Here is a 27610-nt window from a genome sequence, read left to right on the forward strand (position 1 = left end):
TAAAATCTATATACTCTGAAAGAATAATCAAAGAAATACTCACTAATAGTTTCAAGATCTAGTTTCATCTCTTGAAGGTTATAAATTCTTATTCCATCTAAAGTGAGTTTTCAACTTTGAATAACTCAAAATGTATTTAAAATAACTTTGGTTGGAATTCAGACTTCTTATAGACACAACCATATAAAGTACTTCAATTTACAAGAAAGTACTTCAATTTACAAGAATTGAGAAAAAAATTGCATTTCTTCACATGCTTTTTCTATTACATCAATTAAAATTTGTTGTCTTCTTTTTATCACGTCATTCATAACTATTATATCAAAAGTTGACGGGAGTCAGACGTCCGATCTTTAAACAACATTATTTAGCAAAATGAATATACCCAAGACAATCTTCTAAAACAAGCAAAAGACAATCTTGTATATACACCAATGGCCATAAATGTGCATACCTCTGACATGGCGATGAAGCCTTGCTGGAATTCTTCTAAGTATTCCTCAGCAATAGCTTCTACTCAGTAAAAACTGGGAAGCCGAATGACCGGTCAGTCAGACGCCCTAGCGGTCTCTCGGTGAAAAAGAAATATTCACGTCACATAACAGGTTAAGAGTGTTAACCTTGCTTAGAGGTCATAAAGCGTGATTAAACGTTCATTGGACATGTCTTAATCATTATGACAGAATAAAGTCCACTAGAACAATATAAATAAGAGGAGACCCTAATGGTAAAATGTAATGTATATTTTGAGTTCTGAATTAAACCACTTAAATTAACCTAATCTGACTTGGACGTCAGAGAATATATTTGTGGGTACTCTACCCTCTCAAACATCTCAAAAAAGCAATTGGAGATGAAAAGAAAACAAGAGCTATTTGATAGGAGACATTAGTCTCATAAAAGTTGTAAGAACAATAACTTATTGAAGAAACTTTGCAAATTGAAGTAAAATAAGATTGATAAATGACTTCTCTTTTGTCCTTTAATTATAGTTTAAGAGATAATCTTCTCTAAAAACCCCCACAATAAAGGCTTTGCCTATCGTCTCAGTCAGGGAACTTTGACTTTGTTTTATTTTATTTTTCTCATTTTTATTTTTTTCACCCCATTTCTAATGAAACCCAGTAAGAGTAACGTTTTTTATCTCTATGTTTTTTCATCCCTTGTAGTGTGCAGTGGTGATATTTATGTTTATTTTTGCCAGCCCTTTCAGGTATTCGCATTTGACATTTGATTTGAGATATTTATTTTTATCTATTTTTTGATAATTTTATTTATTTATTTTTCTATATGCATTTATAATTCTAATGTCTTTATCATTTTCCGTTCATTTCATTCAAGCGTTAGGTGAGAGGAAAATTCGTTGATAGGAACTAGCGGTCCACTTTTTCTACCCTATACACCATTTTATATCATTTTTAAAAATACTAATTGAAATTTTACCATTTTATTTTTTATTACTTACCATTTAAATAATTTATTTATAAAATTTATAAGCCTTGATTTTTATTTTTTTCTCTGTAAATTTTTTAATAACATTTGACAGACAAATATAAGGCTTAATTTAAAATAAAAAGAAGTCATAACATTTTGTATATTTATAATTTTTGTTATTTTTTTTTATGTGATTCAACTCTTTCTTACGTGACTCAGCTTCTTCTGTTTCTATGGATGGGAAAATGAGAATGTGTATAAAGCGCCGTAAACAAAAGAAGAAAAAACAAAAGTTTAATGTCCAACAACCACAACTTTTTTCAATGGAAACCAAATTTTAGTCATTGGATTGAGAAAAACAGTGATTAATCATTATTATGAAAACGATTGGCATTTAAAGAGGATAAAATAAATAATAAGAAAGAAACACGTACTAATTTGAAGTAACAGACGAACAGATCGCACATGGCGTGAAATGGACTCATTGATTGTTAAATACCAACAGTATGGAAGAAAGGAATTGAATGAAAGAGAAAACAATAAGAAGAAATTAGTAAAAAATATAAATGATTTGATTGAAAAGAAGTAATTAAAGAATAAAAAATAAATAAAATATTTTTTTTAATAATAATTTAAAGGAATCACATGTTAATTAAGATACACATTTTTTTTTTATAAAATTTTTGTGTTTGGTATCACTATGCAACTTGACATCTCAGCTAAGCTGACACCTCAAGTAACAACAATCATCTGCCATCACATGAAAAAAAAATATTTATAGTATTCGTGTTTAGAAGAAATACTCAATTACAATATTACAAATATCTAAAATTTAGATTAAATTTTATTTTGTTTGTTTTTAGGATTTTTTTTTTAATTTTCTTTAATGAATTTATTCCCTTGTTTTAATTTTTAAAATATGCGTAATTATTAGTTCTTTATTATGATAACAAAATGAATTAGTAACGTTATGATATGATATTTGTACGAGTGGCATGCCTGATTTATACTTTTTTTTCTTCTATTATTATAATTTTTAAAGCTGTCCTCCTTATTTTTTAACTATGTAAATATCGATTAGTGAAAAAAAGAGAGTAAGAAATGACACTAGCCAAAAATAGTGTAACATATGTTAATCATTCAATAAAAATATCGTTTTTGTTACACGTGCTTTTGGAAACAAATTTTGATAAGGTATGAATCTATTGCAGCTTTTGAATTTTAAAGATAGATATTTAAATTAGTGTAACATCCAAATATTTAAATTAGATATTTATGACACCCACCAATGCGTATAGCATAGATTAAAGAATATGATATAGTTGTCTTAATCAATATTTACTAAAATAATTATATAAAATGCATGTTGTATTGACATGAATTTGAAGATGAAAGAGTATATAAATTATTATTATTTTTAAATGTTGTATGATTATATTGATAATACCATAATAGATTTACATAATTATTTTATTTCTCAATTTCAACGGTTTCAAAATGATTCTGTTTTGTTGTTTATTTAACGACAATTAAATATTTTTACATCAATTTTGTCAAGAAATACCATACCAATAATAGTAAACAAATTACAGTCCTAAAGAGAAAAAATAGAACAGAAAAATAGATTTTTTAAACTAATAATAAGGAAATTATACAAATTATACACCAATAATTTTCTTGTTTTTGTACGATATCGAATGTGAAATGGCATTATTCCTTTACACCAAACCCAAGCACAAGATTATCGTTCACATGAATTATTTGAAAAACGTGGGAGGTATAAAACATTCCCAAAACAAAAGTCATTTTATGTGTTTTGTTCCTGTTTTCCAGTGACAACAAGTTCTTTAGTTTCCTCAAAAAAACAAGTTATTCAGAACCGGATTCCCACTAAAACTGTATTGGTTGGTGGAACTATGAAATAAAATACTATTTTAAATAACATAACTTTTATACGTGTAAAATTATAGGAGTGGATATAACTTGTTGAACACATACTTGTTTAAGATATTTTCTTATGATTAATAAATGCATACTATCCACACAAAGGAGAAGAGTATCTCTCTTCAAATTAATGACTTCAATAATTTCAAAAACTAGTTATATTTTAATTTTATACAACACCGGGTCGTTTCCAATCATATTTTCAGCCATTGAAGATGCAATTTTTTCAACCATCACGTTCATATCTTTGTTTTTAGCCTCATATTTACATTCAATCGCCAACCATGGAAATCGTAAGAATTTTTTGTTATTTGAATGTGGTCCTACTAAAATATGCTCACGATTGATGTTTATTCTATGATAAAGAAATGCTTATGGAATTTTCAGTTTCCTTAATATATCATGCATGGAGAAAGTTTTGTTGTCTTCCTTGATTTGAAGGAAGTATTTAACGTACTTGCATAATAAAAAGATAATTAAAAAATTGAGAGGCATAGAAGACGAATAATAATATAAAAACTAATAAAAGATTAAAAATATATACGAAGTATTCATTAATATTTTTTTAATAAATGTTTTATTAATTCAATTTTAAGGATTTTTTTTAGTTATATTTTTTTCATCTCTAAATTTTAGTAAGAAACGTTACTTCAGACCTTCCTAGACTGACATGAAAATTAACCGGAGATGTAAGCAACTTGAGAAAAGATTGGGCCTTGTATGGACTGTTTTTGGGCCACTGGATTAAACATTTTTGGCAATTACTTCATCCACCCGACGAAATTTGAACCTGCACCCAATTTTTATTTTATGTGATATATACATATGCGTTAGTGAAGAGTAAGTAATATATTTCCGAATATTGATAAATCAGGTAGTAAATTTGGAGTATATGATTAGAATTTATTTATTGTAAGAATTATAATGATCTTATCCAAATCTAATCATTGAAATATAAACTTTTAAAATTTTCAACGTCTCACCTTACTCAAGTTGTATTTTTTTAATTATATTTTTTTAAAGAATCACAGTTTGTAATTGCAACGTTTTGAAATGAACTATAAAAAGTTAGTTCGTAAGTTATTTAAAAAACGACAACAAAACCGAATGGAACCATCAGTTTGTAATAGTTCAATTTAAAAAACCATAAAGCTGAACAAGTTAATTATATTTTTAGTTCTCAAAATTATAACTGAATCTAATTTTAATATTCTAGTTTCTAAATTTTTTTTGAATTCTTAAAATTAAAAATACAACTTTTTAAAGTTTAGTTTAGATTAAAAGATTAAAAGCATAATTAATTAAAAGAGAATAATAATAAAGTAAGATTTAAAATAAGAAGAGAGGTTTGAAGAAAAAAAGAGTGGTTATTGTGAATTGAGAAAAATAAAATGTTAATTAGCGTGTGGAAAAAGAAGGAAGAAAGTAACGAATAGCCAACGATAATAGGGAAGGGGGTTAGCGTTTCTGGTGCAACTCAAACGAAGACGATGGAAGCGGTGTTGTGGTGTTGAGAGCATTGTAGAATGGGGTAGCCACACCCGCACCTCTTCCGCCACCTTGGTCATTGGTGAGGACGATCATGGATCATCATCTTCGTCGTCGCCAATACCACCATCCTCAACCCCCTCTCTCCGAACCCACCACTCCCACCACCCCGAGCTCCACCTTCTTCCTCTCCACCTCCAGCAAGGCCCTCCTTCTCTCCAAATTCGCCACGCGCCTCGACACCCCCCACAAGAAGTATGTCAAGCAGGTCACCGGCCGCCACAAAGACACCCAGCTCCACCTCGCCGCTCAGCGCGGGGATCTCGCCGCCGTCCGCCAATTCCTCGCCGAGATTAACTCCGTCATGATGGGGACCTTCGAGTTCGACGCCGAGGTTGACCACATCAAGTCCGCCATCTTCAACGAGGTCAACGACCTCGGCGAAACCGCTCTCTTCACCGCCGCGGAAAAGGGACACCTCGACGTCGTTCGCGAGCTCCTCCCTCTCTCCACCGCCGAAGCCCTTTCCTCCAAAAACCGCTCCGGCTTTGACACCTTGCACATTGCCGCTAGCAAAGGTCATCTTGGTGCGTATACCACAAACTTTATATAATATTAACACCGCGCATTCATGCATATGCATGCTCTCATTGTTCATGCAACCTTGCTTTTTAACCAATGAGGGTATGAAAGGCACGTGTCTTCGCTATTCAAATATGTTAAATGAGTTTCAATACTCCAAGAGAATTGCTGCATTATTACCTAGAGAAATATTCTGAAGGTTTGGTACAATAATTTTTCTAGGGCAATAGTTATAATTAGTTTGAAGACACCAAACTTTCAATATCAGTACTAAAACTCTTAAATTTTCGACCATGATATATGATTAACATTCTTTAATTGATTAAGCCTAAAAGAGCACCAAAATTCTGTGGAGAAATGACGTTTATTTGATTTTGGATTGAAGTTTATTAAGAGAGACGAAATGAATTATTGAGAGGAACGGAACATTACAACTGTGCATTTTATTGTGGCAGCCATTGTGCAGGTGCTACTAGAGCATGACGCAGGGTTGATTAAGACGTTTGCGCAGTCAAATGCAACCCCTCTAATCTCTGCAGCTACACGAGGACACGAGGATGTGGTTCAAGAGTTGTTGTCTCGGGATCCTAATCAGTTGGAGATGACTAGGTCCAATGGAAAGAATGCTCTTCATTTAGCCGCACGGCAGGGGCATGTGGGTGTTGTGAAGATACTGCTGAAGAAGGATCCACAACTTGCTCGAAGGACTGATAAGAAAGGACAAACTGCACTACACATGGCTGTCAAAGGGATTAGTTGTGATGTGGTAAAGCTCATTTTGGCTGCGGATGCAGCCATTGTCATGCTCCCTGACAGGTTCGGCAAAACTGCATTGCATGTAGCCACCAGAAAGAAGAGGGCAGAGGTATCATGAGAATGCAAGCAACACTTTTTTTACTCCACACGCACCACTTCAAGTTTTTCATATAGAACAAGAAATATATTATAATTTCTCAAGCAATTGATTATGATTTTGTTTCTGATATAAAAAGTGTGTTTGAACTACTGACTCATCATGCAGATAGTGAATGAGCTGTTACTTCTTCCTGACACCAATGTAAATACCTTGACAAGAGACCACAAGACAGCTCTAGACCTTGCGGAGGGGCTTCCAATATCTCAAGAAATTCTGGAGATCAAAGAGTGTCTGATTAGTTATGGCGCAGTTAAAGCCAATGATCTCCACCAACCAAGGGATGAGCTAAGGAAAACCATGACACAAATTAAGAAAGATGTCTATTATCAGCTGGAACAAACTCGAAAAACAAACAGGAATGTGAGTGGGATTGAAAATGAGCTGCGCAAGTTGCACAGGGATGGAGTCAACAATGCTGCAAACTCAGTAACGGTGGTTGCTGTGCTATTTGCAGCAGGTGCATTTGCAGCACTTTTCACAGTTCCTGGTGGGGATTATAAGAATGGGATGGCAGTGATGGTACATAGTGCAGCATTCAAGGCCTTCTTCATATCTAATGCCTTGGCACTATTTTCATCATTAGCAGTGGTGTTGGTTCAAATAACCCTTGTTAGAGGGGAGGTAAAGACAGAGAGAAAGGTTGTGGAGGTAATCAACAAGATGATGTGGTTAGCCTCTGTATGCACTTCTGTTTCATACATTGCAGCATCTTATATAGTAGTTGGTCGGCGCAGCCTATGGGCTGCAATACTTGTTACAGTTATAGGGGGGATCATAATGTGTGGTGTTCTGGGCACCATGACATACTATGTGGTGAAATCCAAACGCGCCCGAAGAGAGAGGAAGAAAGAGAAGAACTCCAAGAAAGGACAAACGTGGCGTCTTTCAAATTCTGATGATTCAGAAATAAATCCAATCTTTGCCATTTGATTATACATTGGACTTCAATGTTAGTTTGATGCTTCTGTTCAATGGTTTTGGAAATGACAAGCATGGAAAAGGACTCTTGGCTTAATTTGGAAGTTTCATTTGTTTATAGAAAACTAGAACGATCACTTGTATCATATGTAAATGGCTCCTTCTTAGTGAGTGTTTCAAAGTAGTCATGTATATAGTATTTGAGAACAATGATATTTTTTGTAGTTTGTGTTAAAGTGTTGCAAGGAAGGAATTAGCTCAATAAACTCACTCCAAAAAAAAAAACAAAATTCAATAACTGTAAATGATGTGATTAGATTGAAGGGTTAACAAATTTAATCCTTGTCCATCAGTTCACATATTACAACTTTATAGTTTCTCTCACTCATTCAAGTACAACTAAAAATATTAGCTTATGATGACACAAAGATCATATTTATATTGTAATATCGTTATAACTTATTCACACGTGCTTAGACTAATAACGATGAAATGTAAACCATAATTTTCATTATTAAACTAGGCAATTACTTACACTTAAGTTTTAGTAAACACTAAAAGGTTAGACGGTCTACATAGATAATTTATCAAATATGATTGAAACTGCATATAAAACTTTGGATAGTTTAACATGAACAAGGGATCTAAGAACCTGTAAAGAAGATTTTATTGAGTTAAACTTTACAAATCTCTACCTTGTTCAACATAAATCCTTTGAGTGAAAGTTATTATCTGCCATTAAACCCATTATAGGCTTAATAACTAATCACTTAGATAAAATCCAAGCAATGAAATAACTTACTACTTAACAGAACCTTTGTAATCATATCAAAGTGATTATGATTTGTTGAGACCTTCATCACCTTCATAAATCCTACAAAATGTAGCTTAAAATAAATGTGCTTAGTTCTTTCATGGTAGACTTGATTCTTGGACAATTGTATCGCTCTGCTACTATGATAGTATATTATGACAACCATCAGCTCCTTGGCTAGGCATTTCAACCATAAGACTTCTTCAAAGCTTTTATCACGACAATGTACTCTATTTTAGTGGTTGACAAAGGAACTATCTTTTCTACATTGATCTTCCAACTGATAGCAGTATCATAAGCATTAAATACATAGTCCATGATATATTTTATTTTTTCCAAACGCCCAACAAAATATGGAAGCATCTCTGATAGACTGGCTGGTTTCACCATAACCTATAACTCTTCTAGGGATCCCTTAAAGTAACAAAGAATCCACTAAAGAGTTTCTCAATGAGTTTGTCCAAGATTTGATATGAAATTTCCAACAATGCTCACAACATAGACTATATCATGGTGTGTTCAGACCATCCTGTACACTAAAGACTATCCATATAAAATTATTCCTCCACCGTCTTAGGAAACTGTTCATCACTCAACTTATAGTGGAAGAAAAAAGTGTGGATAAAGGTTTTAAATTTGTCATCCCAAATTTTTCAATGATTTTTTGAAATAAGCCTCCTAAGACAAATACAAATGCTTCAAATCATGTTGTCAAATAATTAAGGAAATTCATATTTTTCCCGATCAAATCACACAGGCGAGTATATTTCTAAGTCATGCATGTAAAACCAAAGACATTAATGAAATATTGGAAAAAAAAAGAAAAACTTATGTTAGATAAAATATTTGATCACATAGTCTTAACTTAAACGTGGGGAGTCTTGAATCATATTTAGAAGCTTTTGTCCGAGTAAGTTTTATAACTGCAACATTTTAAATTTTATTTGCTTTGTTACATTAAGTTGCTTAAATAACTTTTTAAAATGTTTATTGGTACCTAATATGTATTTATATCCTTGACTATTAAAAGTGATTATTATTAACACTCTAATTAATCTCCAAATGGAAACATATAAGGATGTCAAGGGAACTGAACAATATTAAATATTTCGATAAATCCAAAGAAACCTTGAAATTGGCTGAGAATTACAAATTTTTGGACCATTCAATGGTCTATCAAGACAACTATTAAAATGATTTTTATGGATTTGTTTTTATTTGTTTGTCCTTTAAATTTAATATGAGAATCTATTATATTAATTTATTTCTGGATATTTTAGGGTGATAAAATAATGGCTTGTGTCAAGAATATATAGGGACTGAAAAATGTAAGGTTACTTGAAAGAGGGTTACACTTAAATTTTGGAAAATGTCCAATACTTATATTATTCTAAAAGATATTATCAACAATTAATATAAAATATTATTACATAATATAAATTTAATTAATAAAATTTATATATTGCGGATATTTCGATGGAAGATTCAAGGTAAAAATTACATAATAATGAGACTTGAATTAAATCTATATAAAAAATATAAACTCACTTGAATTTTTGATACTATAGATACTCCATATATATATAAATGAGTAATATATAACATTTATTCTTTTGCAAATTTTGAAATTAATTGTTGCTAATTTTGAGATTAAGTTGTTTGATTATCATACATATAATAATAATCTGTTACCATAATAATTATAATTATGCTAATGTACTTCCACAACGTACTAATTTACTTCCTTATCATCACAAACCTGTTACGTGACCCCAATTCTATTTTTTCGTCTATTTTTAAAATTTTGAATTAGCAAATAAACATCCATCGTAATATGAAAATTTACGAAACCAAATCCCATTCAATTCTAACATTTATATTTTTCTAATCTAATTTGTAACATGTTCCCAACAAACCATGTTTTCCAACTTTTTTTGTGATGAAAAATTAGTATGTCATTTCTTTGGATGGAAATAGTTCTTTAGATTTTGTATATTTGCATCATCATATTTTAGAAACAATAGGTATATATATATATATATATATATATATATATATATATATATATATATATATATATAAAAGACTTTTCACACATACTTATTTACTTGTAAAATAAACATTTCATAGTATGACATATTTATAGTTAAGATATAGGTTTCTTACAACTCCTTTCTTAGTTTAGTAACTATATTTCTTTCGATTTATATTGACAACTACATCTCTTTTAAAGTATATTCAAATTGCATTTCTGATACTTTTATAAACATGAAGTTTTATTTAGAATTCATCGAACCAGATTTAATAAATATATATAACATTATTTTATTGGACATAGTTAAACATTAAAATCGAAGTTGCCTAACTCTTTTTTTATTTATTTAGAGTAGAACAATCCATAAAAAGAAGAAGATTTTTATGATTTTTTCTCTTTTTTTTATTACTTAATCATTCATCTAAAAATGCTGATATTGGTGGGGCCTTATCTTTTGTCCCACGAAGTAAGGATCTTTTTGTAACGTGCGTATTAAGTAACTGTCTTGTTAACGTGTAATTTTTTTAATTATTCTTAAGATTGTAATTATAGGATTATATATATTTAAAATGACACAATTTTTAAAATCAAAGGATTAAAGTAACGAAATTAAATATTCAAAGAAAAAAAGCACGTACTAAGAATTGTAAGATGTCCTGATTCTATGATTTTTCTGCTGTTACTATAAGAAAATGATAAAAAATAGTAGGAAGAAGAGATGTTTTTTATTCTTTTATGTGTATATTATATCACTTCATGTATAAAAAATATATAGAAAGTTTCTTTTCCCAAATTACAATATAATTAGATAGAATACTAATAATGAAATTTTATAATTATTAAATTAATTATATATAATTAGATACAATATCGTCAAATATTGCATACAATAATTATATATAATTTAATAATTATTATTTTCTTAATAGTTATACTTTCTCTTTAACCTTTCTAGAACCGATTTATTTCATCCATTTAAAATGAAACATAATATACCTGTGAAACGACGATCATAAGTCAATGTGTAAGCTGTCAAAAGAAAAATAATGTTTATAAAAAGTAATAAATTTATCACTGGTAACCATTCATGCAGTTGTACAATTAGTCCATAGAGTTTTTACTGAAAATGTAATGTTGACTGGTTCCAAGTTGGTGTGTAAGAAGCAGTGAAAAAGAGGAAGAAGTGAGTGTGAAAAGGAGCAGAATGACAAATATAGAAGCAGGAAGTTTGAGTGCCGTGTTGGTCTCAAACACTCTTCCAATGCCTGTCTCTGTCTCATACACATATGGTCAAACTTAAATATTATGGTTTCATATGAAAGACATTTCTTTAATGTCTTTTTATAACCTTTTTCTGTAACTATTTTAATTTATTTTATTAATGTCTTCATCAACTTTTAACGTTTATTTTATGACCCACGAGAGTTTGTTAATCAAATACCTAATAAGCGTATGCTGAAATAAGTTCCATTCAGTGAAGAATGACTTCACTTTTAATCCATGAATTCTAATTCAGGGTCACTATTATATACTGAAATTTTTAATCAGCGAAATTATATATATTGTAATTTATAAAAACTGTTTCGTTAAAAGCATGTAGACTCGTTTATGAGTATCCAAACAAATAAAACTCATTATACATTAGCTCGTTAATTATAAAAATCGACATCTAATTCTATTTTTGAGCTAATTTGGTATGTTTTTTTCTCATAAAAATATATTATGCCAATTTTTAGAAACCAAGAATTAAAATGGTGTTATCTTTTGTTAGGAGACCAATTGATATTAATATAAATATTCACAAAAGAAGAAGGTATATATCTAATGGTTTTTCAAAAATTAAAAATAACTACTGTATTCTAACTATTCAAAAATTAGTTATGAAATTTAGATAAATTGATTGACCAAATGTATGAGTTGTTATAAATATGTTTTTTTACTAAGACAGACAATTAAACATTAACTCTGATACCAATAACATATTTACTTAACCTGAAACTCCATACATAACTATTGTGTATAAGTAATCATCGAGTGTTTATAGTTCTAAGAATATTTAATATATATATATATAATTAATATACATCTTTAATTAATCCAAAAATAATATGAAATAAAATAAAATAGTAATCATACTCGCTTCTGAATCTATAAACATAAACATAAATATGTGTTCATGTAGCAAAATTATAATAAATCTTCATATAAATAACAAATAAAAGGATAAACTATAGAAAGTACAGATAATAATATATACACACAAATTTCATCATATATAAATCATCATTAAATTTACTACTATAAGTAATTAAGTCATTTCAAACATAAATCAACATGATTCTATGAAAAATTACTTAACAAGAAATATACGATATATTTAAAAAAAATATATAAATATATATATATATAAAATATGTTTATCATAAAAAAAACAAATAACCTATTTTAAGGATTTCGTGTTTCATAAATTAGAGTAAGTTTAAGACATTTAATATTCAAACTCTGCAAATCTCATATACGTAAATAAATTTTTCTTCAATTTCTTATCACTTGAGATCTTAATCTACATAATTTTAATACTCAACGAATTTAGAATATCTTTATAGATAAATTCATACACTTAATACATACATTCAAATAATGGTTCACATACTATCCCAATTTTGTGACCTTAACTAAATCCATTTTATATATTCATCATTCCTCATCTAATATATATATATATATATATATATATATATATAAAAGTGAATAAATCATAATATTTCATTCTCACATTAAACAATTTAATCAAACTGAGGAAAGATGATTTTTTTGTCTTGTTTTTGCTCGAGCAAAAAACTTTCGTTTGAGTGAAAATAACATTGAGACAAAGACCAAGACTTCAAACTCAATTTTTTTGAGCTAAAGTGACTCACTTAATCAAAAAAATTATAGAATTGAGACTCATTCTCATTTATGCTTGATTTAGAAAATTCTCGCTTAAACAAAAATGTTAGAAAAATAAAGTTATGTAAAGACATTTCAGAGATCTAATATTTACAGCATAAATGTGATCTGGGGTTTGTTTCAGCTCATTAAAGAATCTTCTTTAAGTTATAAACCGTACTTTCATGTTCAACCTTAATATGTCTAGGATGGTGATCAATAAATACTTCTTATTCTAAATATTCATGCATGATGATTTTTCGTCTAATTGAAAGATTGACAAGAAATTTTGTGCTGCTAATACAACCATTATACAAGTTGAGTCATGTCATACAACGGAAAAACATATTTTAGTATAATTAACCTCATATCGGAGTGTAGCTTTATGCTACCGAACATGATTTATATCCACACCACAATCTTTGTTTTGAAAACTCATTTTACATAAAATGGTTTTTTAACCTTTAGATAAATCACATAGCTCCCAAATGTTTTCAATGAAATTTTCATCATCATTTGCTTTTCACCATTTTTCTTCTTTGACCACAGTCTCAACATTGTAGGATTACAATACGAAAAAAGAGAGTAAAATGAGTAATTTCCTCTTCATTAATTTCCTCTACAACAAAATTCTCCATCCATTCAAACTTCTGACACTCATTTGATGGTTCAATTGTTTGCTACTCACTTGCACGGTTAGTTGTTTTCTCCCTTTATCAAAATCACTATCTCGATCAAAATTAGCTTGTAGTTCTTGTTCAACTTATAATAATAATTTTCTCAGTGATAAGATTATCCAGTTTATGTGCTTTTTGGTGATAAAACAATAAATTTATTTAAGACAGTTTTAAATTTTAATATATTTTTTAGAACCCTGCTTAAATAATTAAAAAAATATCCTACAAATTACAATATAACATATTAAAAATCACAAAAAAAGCTCGTGTATTTTATTAAAAATGTTTCACTTCTAATTTTTTATTTGCCCTACTTTACATATATGTATATATAGTTACGTAATATCTCTCGTACAATTGAATGAATAAATTAAATAGTATTAGATTGTTTTTAAACACGAGAAGGAAAAAAAAATGGAAACGTCAGATGTTCCTATTGAGTGGAAGATCGCAGTCAACTATCGAACATCATCTTGCCCGTTATGTCGTGCCATCGTGTCGTGGGACCATTGCATTCTATCGTATTCTATAGTATGAAAACTTGAAACTGCCAACCGGACCTAACTCCTGCATTCGTTTTCCGCGTTTTCCGCACTCCTCCTCCATTCACTCTTCTTCTTCTTCTTCTTCTTTTCTTCAGTTCTTCACCTCATGATTGCTTTTTTTTATCACTTTTTGAAGCATACTTGAACTGCTCCCTCGAAAGTGTTACCTTTTTCCTCCGTTTAACACGCGGGAGAAGGTTTTTCTGTTGCTTCTCTGCATTTTCCCACCTCCACTTCATTCAACTTCCCTTTTGAAGTTTTCTTATTAATACTATTTTCCTATTCACTTTCGCCGTGCCTTAGGAAGAGGAGCATATAAACCAGCTATCTGTAAGCGACCATGACTTATTCATGAACTATTGGTTAATTGTTGTTTTCTTTTCACTTCAATTAAATATTAATTGTTGCTTGCTTGCTTACCCATTTTTTGAGTTCATATAGATTTGTTGAATCAATATTGCCTTCCACCCCTCCTGAAAAAGATTATGCTTTCGATCAATTTTGGGTTCCTACTATTGCTTACCCTTTTAATTTTATTTTTGTGGCCTCTCTATGTACCAGAAGCTAGAAGCAAGAAGAAGAGAAGTCTGAACTGTGAACTCTGTAGAGGTCAGGATGAGTTTTGGAGTCAAGTGGACCTTGAGTGCTTACCCTGTCCTATACAGTTTTGAATTGCCGTCACAATTTTGCTTGGTGAATTGATAATCAATAGTTGTAAGGTGGCAGGAAATGTAAACTTGATAAGTTGGAGCTCCATTGAAGTGGTGAAGATACTTTGAAAAAGATGATGGAGAAACAATTGACAGGTATACGGGGTGATTCTCCCCTACAATCTGCAATTCGAGCTGGAAATTTAGAATTGGTTCGGGAAATCACCTCTCAGAGTCCAGAGGGAGAATTAAAGGAGCTTCTTTCAAAGAGAAACAACTCGTGTGAAACTGCCTTGTACGTTGCGGCTGAAAATGATCATCTTGATATAGTGAAGGAATTGATTGGATACTATGATATTGGGTTGGCCGGCTTCAAAGCTCGAAATGGATTCGATGCATTCCACATCGCTGCTAAGAATGGACACTTGGGTAAGTCTCTTAATGATCTCAAATGGGTAGGTGTAGAATCCTTATTATTAGTAACTACATACTGTATGTTGGTCCACTTGACATTGTTATACCAGATTGGGGTGTTTGCTAAACCCATTTGAGCATACACGCACTGTTGCAGTAATTTAACTTCATTTTTTAGGAATGTTATGATACATATTTTAACAATTATTGCTTAATTTGTCAAGAAGCTTGGTTATGTTGATTTGCTACCCAATATGTACTATTTATCTAAGGTTTAAATAATTTTTCTTTTTCAAGTTTGCCACAATCTGTGCATGCTAGCTTTTTAGGTTTAATAGACTCTTATTTCTAAATTATATCATTATTATCAATTTAAACTTTGGATTTGTCTGAATGATTTTCACTTTTACTTGATTGCAGAGATATTGAAGGTCCTCATGGAGTTTATTCCTGAAAGTTCAATGACTGTTGATCTGTCAAACACTACTGCTTTGCATACTGCTGCAGCACAAGGACATCTTGAGGTAGTCAATTTTCTCTTGGAAAATGGTAGCAGCTTGATAACTATTGCGAAAAGCAATGGGAAAACTGTGTTGCATTCTGCTGCAAGAAATGGTCATGTAGAGATAGTCAAGGCCCTTCTGAACAAAGAACCTGAAATTGCAGTGAGAATGGATAAGAAGGGGCAGACAGCACTCCATATGGCAGTTAAAGGACAGAATCTTGAGTTGGTGGATGATCTTGTGAAACTGAATTCATCTTTGGCTAATATGGTGGACGCCAAGGGAAACACTGCATTGCATATAGCAACCCGGAAGGGTCGTTTACTGGTAAAAAAACGCTCTCCTTTTTATGTTATATTTCTTAAGATGTATCGTTCTGCGTCAACAGAACTTGTGCTTTCACTTCTTGCCATCAGATTCTAGAGTTCATCATCATCAAAGATAGTGAACAAACTAAATTTTCTTTATTAGCTCAAGAATGCTTTCTTTCTTTGATACTTCAGAAAGGGTCTGTTTTTTATAACATTGTTTAACAGATGGCTTATTTCTATCAGCCCTTTATAGTAATTAAAATTTAAAACGGAGATTTTTTCAAAAGTAGATGTTTGTTTGTGTCCTGGTTAAAATAAGAGAAACTAACTTCAAAGTTTAAACTTGCTTATTCAGTGTCCGCGGTGGCTGGCATGTCACTAGTGTTATAAATGCAAGCATAATGTTGTGATATAATAAATGAGTGGGTGAAAATATAACAACTTGTTTAAACTGTTTTTTTTTGGGTGGTTTGTTATGTAAGTCTTACATTGTAAATTTTAATATCCTCAAAAAATTGCATCAGTCCTAGCTTAACTTGTCTAAATTGATTAACTTATACAGTTTGATTAGGTTCTGCAACCATAGTAAGTAAACTTAATCTATAGGTACTAATCTTGCAGGTTGTTCAGAAGCTACTAGATTGCAGAGAAATAGACAAAGATGTTATTAACAAATCTGGAGAAACTGCCTTAGATACTGCAGAAAGAAATGGTCGGTTGGAAATCTCCAACTTTCTGCAACACCGGGGAGCTCAAAGTGCCAAGTCCATCAAGTCACCTAATACAAACACAGCCCTTGAGCCCAAAAGAACATTGAATGACATAAAAAGCGGGGTTCATAACCAGCTGCAACACACTTTTAAAACACACAGACGCATGCAAGGTATAGCGAAGCGAATTAACAAAATGCACACTGAGGGGCTTAACAATGCAATCAACTCCAACACTGTGGTTGCTGTCCTAATTGCAACAGTTGCTTTTGCTGCCATATTTAATGTCCCGGGCCAGTATCCTGAGCAACAAGATAAACTCTCTCCTGTAATGTCTCCTGGGGAAGCATATATTGCTCCCGATATTGGATTCAAGATATTCATAATCTTTGATTCTACTGCCCTCTTCATATCATTGGCTGTTGTGATTGTCCAAACATCAGTGGTTGTTATTGAGAGGAAAGCAAAGAGACAAATGATGGCAGTAATAAATAAGTTGATGTGGGTATCTTGTGTGCTAATTTCGGTGGCGTTTATTGCAATGTCATTCATAATTGTTGGAGATCATAAAGAGTTGGCTATAGCAGCCACAGCTATAGGGACAGTGATTATGGCAGCAACTTTAGGAACACTATGTTATTGGGTGATTGTTCACCGCCTTGAGGCCTCAAGATTGCGAAGTCTTAGGACAACAATGAGCAGTAGGCAGTCAATGTCTATGTCAATGATGTCAGGATCGGAGAATGAATACAAGACAGTGTACGCCGTATAACTTTGATTTCTACCATTTCAGAGTTTTTCTCCTTTTTTGTCAAATTACACTAACATTGATGTAGGTGTTTGTTTCTTAGCAAAACAAACATTAACTAATGCTACAAAAGCATTCATGCCTTTGCAGAACACAGACAAAAAGTGTAATCATTGTCCACTTTATATGTGATTGATCATTCTAAATTGATAGTCTTTGGATGATGTTTATTTTCTACTTAGCTTCATCTTAAAATAAATATTATACAAACTTATTGTTTCTCTATAGAATTGTATTTATAGATGAATTATTATGGCTTGCAAGAAGATTGCAGTTAATGAGTTACTAGTAATTCTTACCTTGCCTGATTTTATGAATTTCTGTTTTAGAAAAGAGTATCTTTTGTTTCCCTTAATTAGCATCAAATAAGAGATCATGGCCACCACCAAAAAAGAAAAAGGAAGAGTGAAGTAGTATCACTTCTGCATCTTGATCCTATCAAGTGATATTTTATTATTATTATGAATAAGACTACTTACTTTGACCACCTGATTTGTGTATATATAATAACACAGAATGAAAAGGAAAAGGCAAACAGAAAGATTTGCTTTAGGGATTACTGGCAAGTGCCAAAGACTGCCAAGTGTACCACTTTACTCCGTTAAATGAGTGTCCACTTTGTATGATTTGGGAAATAAAATAATACTGTGGCAAGACTTGTAATTGTCTGAATATATTAGGTTAAGTTTTCTTTTGTTCACCTATAGAATCGGCAGAGTCAGAAATCAGTGTAATTTCTTGTCGCAATCTATGATCTTGTTGAGTCTTATTTATATATTTAATTTTGTTGGTGTTGAATATAACAAGATATTTTCATTATCTTGACTAACAAAACATTTATAATATTTTTAGTAACCGCCTCTTAAATGCTTATGACGAGTTACTTAAAAATATTTATTTTAACAATTAAAAAAAATAAAAAATAAAGAATCAGATGTAGTTAAGTGCATTTGTGTGCAGTTCTAAAATTAAAATATTTAACAAATTTATTTATGTTTATTAGTTAGAATGTAATACTTGTTCGTTGTAAGCAAAGAAATAATGAGGGGAGGTAGAAATAAATAATGATCTGAAATTCTAACATCATTGGAATGTAAGACAGTAGGTAATGCCAAATTATAATATTGTTCAATTTAACGTCTTCGTCAAAGTAAAATCCATGAGAATGGTGTTGTGAGAAGAAAAAAAAAAAAAAAAGACGGCATTCATAATTGAATTGTGTGGCCTAAAAACCTAAATGGATAGAAGCTGATGTGAGGTGTGTTAGCATCACCTTGATATATATGCTGTGTAACTAACAGGTGGTAGAAAGTTACGAGGGAAAAACAAATGCCGCGCTGTCTTTTGCTAATTTTTCAGCAGTAAACATTGAAAAAAATAATATACGACAATAAAGTAGCAGAAGATTTGAGTCCAAACTCCACATGAAAATAATGATTTTGAGGCCTTGAATACCCCCTGACATTACTGACGTGTTCCACTTGGTCACTGACCCAACAATGCCACCTTCGTATTTATTTTTTTCTGGAAAGGGTCAAAAGATATGATCATTGATAAGTATTTACTTATACGTGTGTTTATTGTAATGGTCATTTTATTGTCGTCTTATGTTATGCATACATATTTTGACTTTTCTATCAATAGTGTCCTGTTCAAACAAACCATAGTAACGTTGCTATTTGCTAGTTGGATGTGTCAGGATCGATAAATGCAAAGGAAGTGCTAATAATGCATTGGTATTGTCGTGTACGAGGATCATAACCACTCCGTTTATCTGTTAGTTGAAATTCTCTTGAGTTGGGATTTGTTCAGGGGAATTGAAGCAGCATTATGTTTCGTAGGAGGAACACCAATCAAAACTAGAAAATGGCTTCACAATTTGATGTGACTAATACAACTTGCAACTCTTTGATTATATCAATGAAACTCACGAGATCTGTTCGGTTGGTGCTTTCTTCTGCCAGGACCCTTTGGAAATGTGTAAGATGAAAAGAAAACAACAAATCATCTCCTGGAATATGTAAATATGTCTCTACCTTTAGTCACACATATCTTTCCATGTTTCTTTGTATCATTATTGTTTTTAAGTACACTTTGAAAAGTCCCTAAAAGAGTGACGCAAAAAGATATATTCTACATGGGAGTCAAAATGACTCTAATACCATATTAAGAAGTGAACTTTAAGTCTAACTCAACCTTATAAAATCAGCTTATAAGGCAAGGTTTACACCCACTTATATATTATGAAATGTCTTTATATCTAGTTGATGTGGGATCTTCAACAATAATTAAACTTAGCGTTGCCATTGGGGACACTACTTGAGAAAGCAAATGTGAGTAAATTGTCGCCATTGGAGACACTATTTGGAAAACAAATATTAGTGTCGCCTAAACCTACGCTAAATTTAATAAAATATTAATTTGTATCCACTTTGTGTCCCCATTCTCGATGCAGTATTGTGTTCATATTCTAGACGTTAACTTATTATTATTTTAATAATTTTTAACTTGCATTCACTTTGTGTCCACATTTTAGACTTAATATTATTTTGTCACTTAATTTTTTTCATTACATCTACTTTGTGTCTCCATTCTAGACGCTAACTTATTATTATTATTTTAATAATTTTTAGTGTAAGTTAAAGGTCTTCATTGTGGACACAATATTTTTGTGTCCAACCTAAGAAGACTTCACCTTTACTAGTGACTTCTTTTTTATAGCTCTCACTTTTTGTTGGTAGATAAAATTGATTTTTCTTGTAGTGAATGGTTTCAAATCATTTAGGAATTTAGATCAATGACAATTTATATATTTTTTTCTCCTTTAATTTTTTGAGATATTTTTTAAAGATAAAATCATGAGTGACCGAATTTCAAAATAAACAATACTTCAGTTGGGCTAATTGACCGTGATTCACTCTAGCTATATTATTTCAAGAAACTTGATATCGAAACAATTATCTTGGTTATTGTTTTAGAAAAAAAAATATTAAGAAATCGAAAACTTAAACTTTTATTATTGGGTTCAGTATATAAATTGTTTGGGAAAAAAATTCAAATACTATTAACATCCTCACTTTAAAAGCAAAGTAGTAGGATCTCTATGTTTTAGATGATAAGAACATGACCATTATCCATTTTCAAGTTAGAACAAATATCTAGGTTTGTTAATAACATTATCTTAATACATGTTGGTATCAATTAATGTTATGTTCCAAATTTAACATTTTTTTTGTTATGCTTAAAATTATTATCATTATTTTTCTTAGGTAGGATCACCTTTATAGCGTATACACATCAAAACTGATGTCTAGATCTAATTCTTCTCCCAATCATTCTTTCTTCTTTGCATTTATTTATTTTATTAAAAAACTTCCCCAATATCCTATAGGCTCCACGATATAATACCACAGAACCTTTTATGGGTGTCAGAAGGTAGTCAAATTTCATGTATCTTAATTGACTACGTTGCAGTATTGCACGGCATCCATTAGCATCTTTTTATGGATGATTATAGTTTTTCTTTTTGGATATAAAGATACGGTGGAAAAGCTTCTCTGTACTACTTAAATCTGAACATGTACAATGGTGAGATACTTGTAAGAGACTTAATGCTGAAGTTAATCAAATTTTATATAAGGATTGTGTACAGTACATATGTGTTGGACTTGAAGAGTGATTCAAGTATTAAATGAAGATGTTTTAATTGTGCTTAAAGATGAAGATGCTAAAGATGTTGAAAAGTGAAACAAAAATGTTTTTAAAAGATTTTGAGTTTGTAATTGTTGATTTGTACAAACTTTTAATGGAATATCAAACAAAATTTTACTTCCAGGGAATCATCCTAGTATAATGTCCTAATAATGATTTTGTGGTCAAATTATGCAGGTTTTACATTGGTATTTGGTAGCTAATAATAATGCATTGATATTGTCGTGTAGGAGGAACATAATAACCAGCAGAGCAAGGAAAGGTTTATTCCTATATTGAAAATTCTGGAGCTGAGATGTGTTTTTGGGATGCAATATTTTCAAAGGAGGGACACCAATCAACACTAGCCAATGGCTTCACAATTTGACGTGACTGTTGCAAGTTGCAACTCTTGGATGCTATCGATGACACCCACGAAGATCTGTTCGGTTGGTGCTTTCTTCTTCTTCCTCTTCTTAAACTACCGGGACCCTTGGAATACAACTGTACAAGATGTAAAGAAACCAACAAATCACTTCTCAGAATATGTAAATGTCTCAAACAACTTGCAAAACATGTCAATGCAAACCTCTATCAACATCCATCACCAATAATATTCTTATCTAAAGTAAGCATATGATATTAATTAGACATTAAGCATGATACAAATTTGAAAGGTTTTGCATTTTCCCTTTGGAACAGATTCTAAGTTAGGACTTCATCTTGTACTAGAATAGTGTTATAGTGAGTGGCTTCATGTTGGAGAGCTTAACTGCTTTAGCTTTTCTCGAAGATTCTTCAAATATCTATAATGACAGAGGGAGCGGGAGAGAGATACGTATAACGTAACTTTATCCATTGACCATTAGGAGTACGAATAAGCAAGGCATTGGGGGGGGGGGGGGGGGGGGGGGGAAATAATTGCTTGTTCTTTGTGTTTTGTTTCATGTGTTTGTCTAAGTAGAGTGCGTTACAACATTCACGTATTGGTGTAACTTGGAATTCCCCGCATGTGATTCAGTTTCATGTTGGTGTGTGGTTTAATGCCTAGTCAAAACCAAAAGAAACGAAGAACGGAAGAAGTGCACGCTTAAAGGTTTAATTGTCTGCAGAATAATTGTACAGTAGATTATTTCTTTAATGTGACATCTGCAGAGTACATGCCCCGCAATGGGAAGTTGTTGTGGCTTTATTTGGCCTTTACAGAATGAAAATGGGAATTCTTTTGTTTACTTTTGTTCTAAAATTGAATTAAAGGAAGATACATATTGTATTGTGTGATCACAATTTGTGAGTTACTTACTATTATTACTTTGGGTAATTAGATCAAAGATAAACAGTTGCACCAATTTAGCTGTACACTGCAGTCAACTATGCATGTCTGTGCTGCTTGGCTGGGGATTCGTTGTTAGTAATGATGATTGTTTTTAAAAAGGGATAAGTCGGCGAGGAAAAGGTTTGAGGCACCAAATGTACCATGATTTTCACATCTCACACATATGAGACTACTCTTTGCTACTTTTTAGGCTTTTTCTTCCTCCAAAAAGGTAAATGGCTGTTAGTAACCTTTTTTGGGTCACTGTTAGCTTATTCTAAATGACTTTCAACTTTTCCCTCCCTTCTTTTCACATAAAAGCTTAAAACGATTAAACAAATCTGAGAAAAGGGAAAGGATATAAACATCGCATTCATCATTTATATACACTACCACATCATCCTATCTGTTATCTCTGTCAACCTCTGAAGGAATAATTGCTGGGAAAGCCTGAAGCAGTCATTGAGAATCTAGTTCTGGGGAAAAGAGTCAGATTCAGAACATTAGACTTGGCAGTTGCCAAAAAATTCACCCTTTACAGTGGAACCAATCTAAGAAAAACAGTCAAAAAAATTGTGAGGAATTAGCATCATTTGATAGGTGACAGCCTTGTTATCTTAAAGGAGCTATGTGACAGCTTAGGATATCTGAGACAAAATAACTACAATTAAGAGAGATTTGTAAGTGGGGGCTGCGTTTTGGTGTAAATTGTTGAACAATCAAATCCACAAATCTCGTGAAGTGGCAATGGAGGGTTGATTGAGGAGTGTGGACCAATTTCAAATTTATAAAGACAAGAACACGGTATCCTATCATGGCGCTTTGTCATAGAGAAATCTCATCACGACTTATCTTAAGTATGCATTATTTTAAAGAACGAAAGTCACTTTCGCTTTTGCATTCCCCTGGATTAATTATAACAACTGCTACAGCTAAAAGATTCAATTTCACTCAGTATGCAACATGTACAAGAATTGACAGAAAGAGAGAGACGCAAGAGTACCGATTTTAACTAATTAATGCTGCAAACCAAGCTATTTACTCAAGCATCAAACTCCCTTAACATACAATTGCATTTCAAATGAGAAACTTGTTCTTTCTAACAGTCAAACTTTCCCTTTGGTTGTTCATCCATGTGCTCCTCATTATTTCCTTATTTCCACAAACTGCAGATTTTGAACAAACATTGGTGGAACCACCCTTTTCCAGGGAGTTTTTACAATGAGCGATGGCACTCTCGATTGAATTGTCCAGCTCCGCACTTATACTCTTGTTGAACAACTGCAACTCATAAGACCCAGCTGAACTGAGTGAAAAAGACGAAGACGAAGAGGATGACCCAGAAGAAGAGGAGGACAAAGATGAAGCTTTGGAAGCATAATGCCGTTGAATCACCCCAGAGAAAGACCTTCTGCTGCTGCTAATGAACCCATCTTCAAGCACGTCACTGTTCTTGACCACACAGGATCTCTGCCTACGGTGCTTGTAGTCACAAAAAAGCTCAAATGGTTTTTTGTTTCTGTTTCTGTTTTTCCTAGCATCATCCCTCATGTTCTGGCATTCTTTGCATTTGGGTTTCTTCACTGCCCCCACTTTGCTTGTTGCATCACTGGCACAGCTCTTATCTGAGCAGACAGATTTGCTGAACAAAGATTTCAGGTAAGTTTTTGAAGCCTTGAGACTTTGAGCCAGCCAGAACTGCCTGGTTTGTTTCTTTGGAAGATGGTGATGGTCACTGACCAACCCTTCTATCTCAGAGGACCAATCAAATTGATACTCAGAAGAGAGCGTTTCACAGGAACTAACCCTGCGTGACTCTGAGGGAGAGATGTTGCAGGATTCAAGAGGGGTGATGGCATTTGTTGAAAGAAATCTACTTTCTTCCAATGATGACTGTGATCTTGTGAAGCCAAAGGAGGCATCAGCGTTCTGGAGGAGCTTTTGCACCATTTGTAGGCGAGGAGGGAGGTGAAGAGGAAGGAGTTTTCCTTTGTAGAAGAGTTCATCAGCAGGGGAAGTTGTGGACTCTTCCTTGTTTTGGAACTCAAATTCTCTGTTCTGTGGTGTGGCTTCAATGGAGTAAGAGAAGTTGGGGGAAGATCTTAGTTCAATGTGAATGTAGTCTTCGTCTACATGAACCGAGGATGCTCTTTTTGTGGCCATTTCATGTGACTCTCTCTGCTCTGCTTTGGTGCTTTCTCTATTTGTGTGTCGCACAATGAGATGCCTTTCGGAAATTGAGCTTTCCAAAGGTCTTCTTTCAAGTGAAGAGGGTAGATGCTACCAAAGCTTCTTATATATAACACATATTTTCTAATTTTTTTATTTATAAAATAAAATCTAAATTTTTAAGGACACGTAAGCATTAAACTTTACGAAATCAAGTTTCAATTAATTTTATTTTCCACACTCACTTGCTACAATCACTTCACTTCTTCTGTTTTAATTTCTTACTGAGTTTCAAGGATTAACCAAAATTGAGCAAAATTTAGTTTAAAACCCAATTTAACCCATTTATTTATTTTGATTAAAAAAAATAACGTATCTACTTTTTATATATACAATTATTCCTATTATGTCCTTCATTTATAAAATAAGAACATTTTTTTTTCTGATCCGAATCATTCATTTCAACTTTGTTTCATCAAGTTTATACATAGTAATAAATGAGTGTGGCATATGAAAAAGATTTCTTGAAAATAAATTATTATAAGAAAACATTCATCATATACTTGTGAGAATATATGATTGGAATACCTTCTTCAGCCAAACAATCACTTCTAAGTGATCAGAGATGTATTATAACTAGTTTTATTTTAATTGTTCATTCATATTACATCATTAAAAAAATGTAGTGTAATATTTATTTAATTATTAAAATTAATATAGATGATGTAAAATTTTCTATCGGTACTATAATTTCAATTTATATATATATATATATTACTATTTAATAGTTTGAAATTAATTATATTGAAAGCTTCTGTATTTGTGAGTGTATAGTTGTATTTTGTATGGGATGACCGATCGATCACGTTGATCCGGTCAACCCAAACGACCAGACCCCACCCTAAACTATGAGGTCGACCACGTGGCATGTGTGGCCGACCGACATAAGAAGCTCAAGTCAAAGGTTGACCCGATTAGCAAAGGTTATAGGGAATGACCTAATCCAACCCTAGTCACTAAGCAACCCCCTAATCCGGCCCAACAGCAAGGGCTCATCAAGGTAATATAAATATCATGTATTCCAAGAAAAAAGGTACGTCATTATCTACAGTATTCTGACAACTGAATACCACACCCCATTGACTTGAGCGTTGGAGTGTCATCTGCAGGTACCCCACCCGTCTGAGGAGTCATTCGGTGAGGAAGCTTGAAGGAGGTGTCCAACACGTGAGGATCGACTGAACACCACCTGAAGGCAATAGTTCTCTCAATCCCCAAATTAGTTCGAGAACATATTCTAAAGAAAAAATGCAAAAAATAAAATTAAAATGACAATTATGTGCGTATTAAAACGAATTAATATGACTCATCAACAATGATTCAGCACATATTGAATTTAAAAGCAAATAAGTTTAATTTGACTAGTGAAATTGTAAGTTAGGAATTTTTCAACTTCCATCACAAGATGGTGAGTTAGTTTACCACTTTTAAAAATAAAAATGTAATGAAATAAATTAATGATATTTTTATTTTTTATCATACTAATTTAGAAAAAAAATAAAACTCACGCATGCCAACCTTATTAAGATTCATCAGATAAAGTGATGACAGATATAATGATCAAGTAAAATGAAATGAAATTTTAAATGATTGAAGTTTTCTTAGTCAAAAAATAAAAATCACTCTCATCCAACATGTAATTTATGAAAAAAAAAACTTATATTCCCACCTTTTATTTATGTTTATACATACGCGGGTTGTGTGTGTTAATATGCCTTTTGTTTTTTATTTTAAAGATTTAATTAAAAATATTCTAACTTTGGTTTATAAAATTGAAGCTAAATTTTTGCATAGTTCACATAAGACAAATCATGCAAGAAAGATTTCATGAATAAAAGCATTGTATGAAACAAAACTAAAGACTAAGTAATGATTCACATGCCATATATAATAATAAAATATGTATTGTTTTATGACATTACAAATCAAATATAATATAATATTCAAATATTTAAAAATCTACCTTTATAATGAAAGATAGCATACTAAGTGTAGAACTTTATGGAAAGGGGAGTTACAAATTATATACAATAAAACACTACCTAACTAGCTACAACAAACACGTTATATCTAAAAATGAGAATTTGGACACAGATAAAAGAAAGTGTTTAATCTATAAGTGTCTAATAACGTCATATATTTCTACAATATTTTTATAATATGTAATCAAAACACTAATGTGTCACATTACTTCTTACATAATTCATAAGAGAAAAATTATAATATTAATAAAAATTGTAATTTCATCTCCTTAATTAACTAGTTGGATATTTTAAATTATTCTCCAAGTTTCTCTAACTCATTTATAAATTAGTTGTGCAGTCTAACATGTTTTCTCTCGAACATAATATATGATTATTATTATTATTATCAAATATACACAAATAAAAGTTGTAGGATAAACTTGCTTAAACAACTAAAATAGTATATAAATTTCTGCATAACATCAAAATCAAACAATTACATTTCAAATAAGAAATTAAATTTTCTATATTCTTTCATCCCTTTGAATAATAGTTTTGCTCCATTATTTCCTTATTTCCACAAATTACAAACTTCATCTGAATTACTCTCTTATTAAGACTTTCTACAATGATAGATGGAATTATTAATTAAATACTCTAGCTTGACACTAGTAGTATTGTTCAAGAAATACAACTCATATACCTAAATTGAATTGAGTGAAAAAATAACATAGA

The 27610-nt window shown here is 31.6% G+C and overlaps 3 protein-coding genes across 4 annotated transcripts; 2 read left to right on the plus strand and 1 right to left on the minus strand.

Annotated features, from left to right (window-relative positions):
* Nucleotides 1-4866: 4866 nt before the first annotated feature.
* On the plus strand, nucleotides 4867-7440 carry LOC137814394 (ankyrin repeat-containing protein ITN1). The gene is made up of 3 exons (XM_068617103.2): nucleotides 4867-5453; nucleotides 5904-6313; nucleotides 6470-7440. Exons 1-3 carry the CDS (start codon nucleotides 4961-4963, stop codon nucleotides 7292-7294), a joined length of 1728 nt encoding a protein of 575 aa, XP_068473204.1. The 5' UTR covers nucleotides 4867-4960; the 3' UTR covers nucleotides 7295-7440.
* A 6807-nt stretch (nucleotides 7441-14247) lies between these two features.
* LOC137814395 (ankyrin repeat-containing protein At5g02620) lies at nucleotides 14248-17823 on the plus strand. Of its 2 annotated transcripts, none has more exons than XM_068617104.2 (4): nucleotides 14248-14611; nucleotides 14843-15360; nucleotides 15766-16175; nucleotides 16781-17823. In XM_068617104.2, the coding sequence occupies exons 2-4, from the start codon at nucleotides 15066-15068 to the stop codon at nucleotides 17639-17641; spliced, it is 1566 nt and encodes a 521-aa protein (XP_068473205.1). In that variant the 5' UTR covers nucleotides 14248-14611; nucleotides 14843-15065; the 3' UTR covers nucleotides 17642-17823. The 2 variants fall into 2 exon arrangements, with proteins under 2 accessions (XP_068473205.1, XP_068473206.1); XM_068617105.2 differs by having other exon boundaries at nucleotides 14293-14611; nucleotides 14846-15360.
* A 5780-nt stretch (nucleotides 17824-23603) lies between these two features.
* LOC137814396 (putative membrane-associated kinase regulator 3) lies at nucleotides 23604-24942 on the minus strand. The gene has a single exon (XM_068617106.1). It carries the CDS (start codon nucleotides 24843-24845, stop codon nucleotides 23760-23762), a length of 1086 nt encoding a protein of 361 aa, XP_068473207.1. The 5' UTR covers nucleotides 24846-24942; the 3' UTR covers nucleotides 23604-23759.
* Nucleotides 24943-27610: the final 2668 nt, after the last annotated feature.

This window comes from Phaseolus vulgaris, chromosome 1 (assembly GCF_051622355.1).
Source record: "Phaseolus vulgaris cultivar YP4 chromosome 1, ASM5162235v1, whole genome shotgun sequence".
Taxonomy (NCBI): domain Eukaryota; kingdom Viridiplantae; phylum Streptophyta; class Magnoliopsida; order Fabales; family Fabaceae; genus Phaseolus; species Phaseolus vulgaris.

What these genes read in the sequence shown, in the direction of transcription:
- LOC137814394 (XM_068617103.2), top strand. Translation starts at nt 4,961, where the DNA reads ATGGATCATCATCTTCGTCGTCGCCAATACCACCATCCTCAACCCCCT. An exon ending in CGCTAGCAAAGGTCATCTTG is followed by an intron (nt 5,454 to 5,903) that starts GTGCGTATACCA and finishes TTATTGTGGCAG; the next exon opens with CCATTGTGCAGGTGCTACTA. An exon ending in CCAGAAAGAAGAGGGCAGAG is followed by an intron (nt 6,314 to 6,469) that starts GTATCATGAGAA and finishes CTCATCATGCAG; the next exon opens with ATAGTGAATGAGCTGTTACT.
- LOC137814395 (XM_068617104.2), top strand. Translation starts at nt 15,066, where the DNA reads ATGATGGAGAAACAATTGACAGGTATACGGGGTGATTCTCCCCTACAA. An exon ending in TGCTAAGAATGGACACTTGG is followed by an intron (nt 15,361 to 15,765) that starts GTAAGTCTCTTA and finishes ACTTGATTGCAG; the next exon opens with AGATATTGAAGGTCCTCATG. An exon ending in CCCGGAAGGGTCGTTTACTG is followed by an intron (nt 16,176 to 16,780) that starts GTAAAAAAACGC and finishes CTAATCTTGCAG; the next exon opens with GTTGTTCAGAAGCTACTAGA.
- LOC137814396 (XM_068617106.1), bottom strand. Translation starts at nt 24,845, where the DNA reads ATGGCCACAAAAAGAGCATCCTCGGTTCATGTAGACGAAGACTACATT.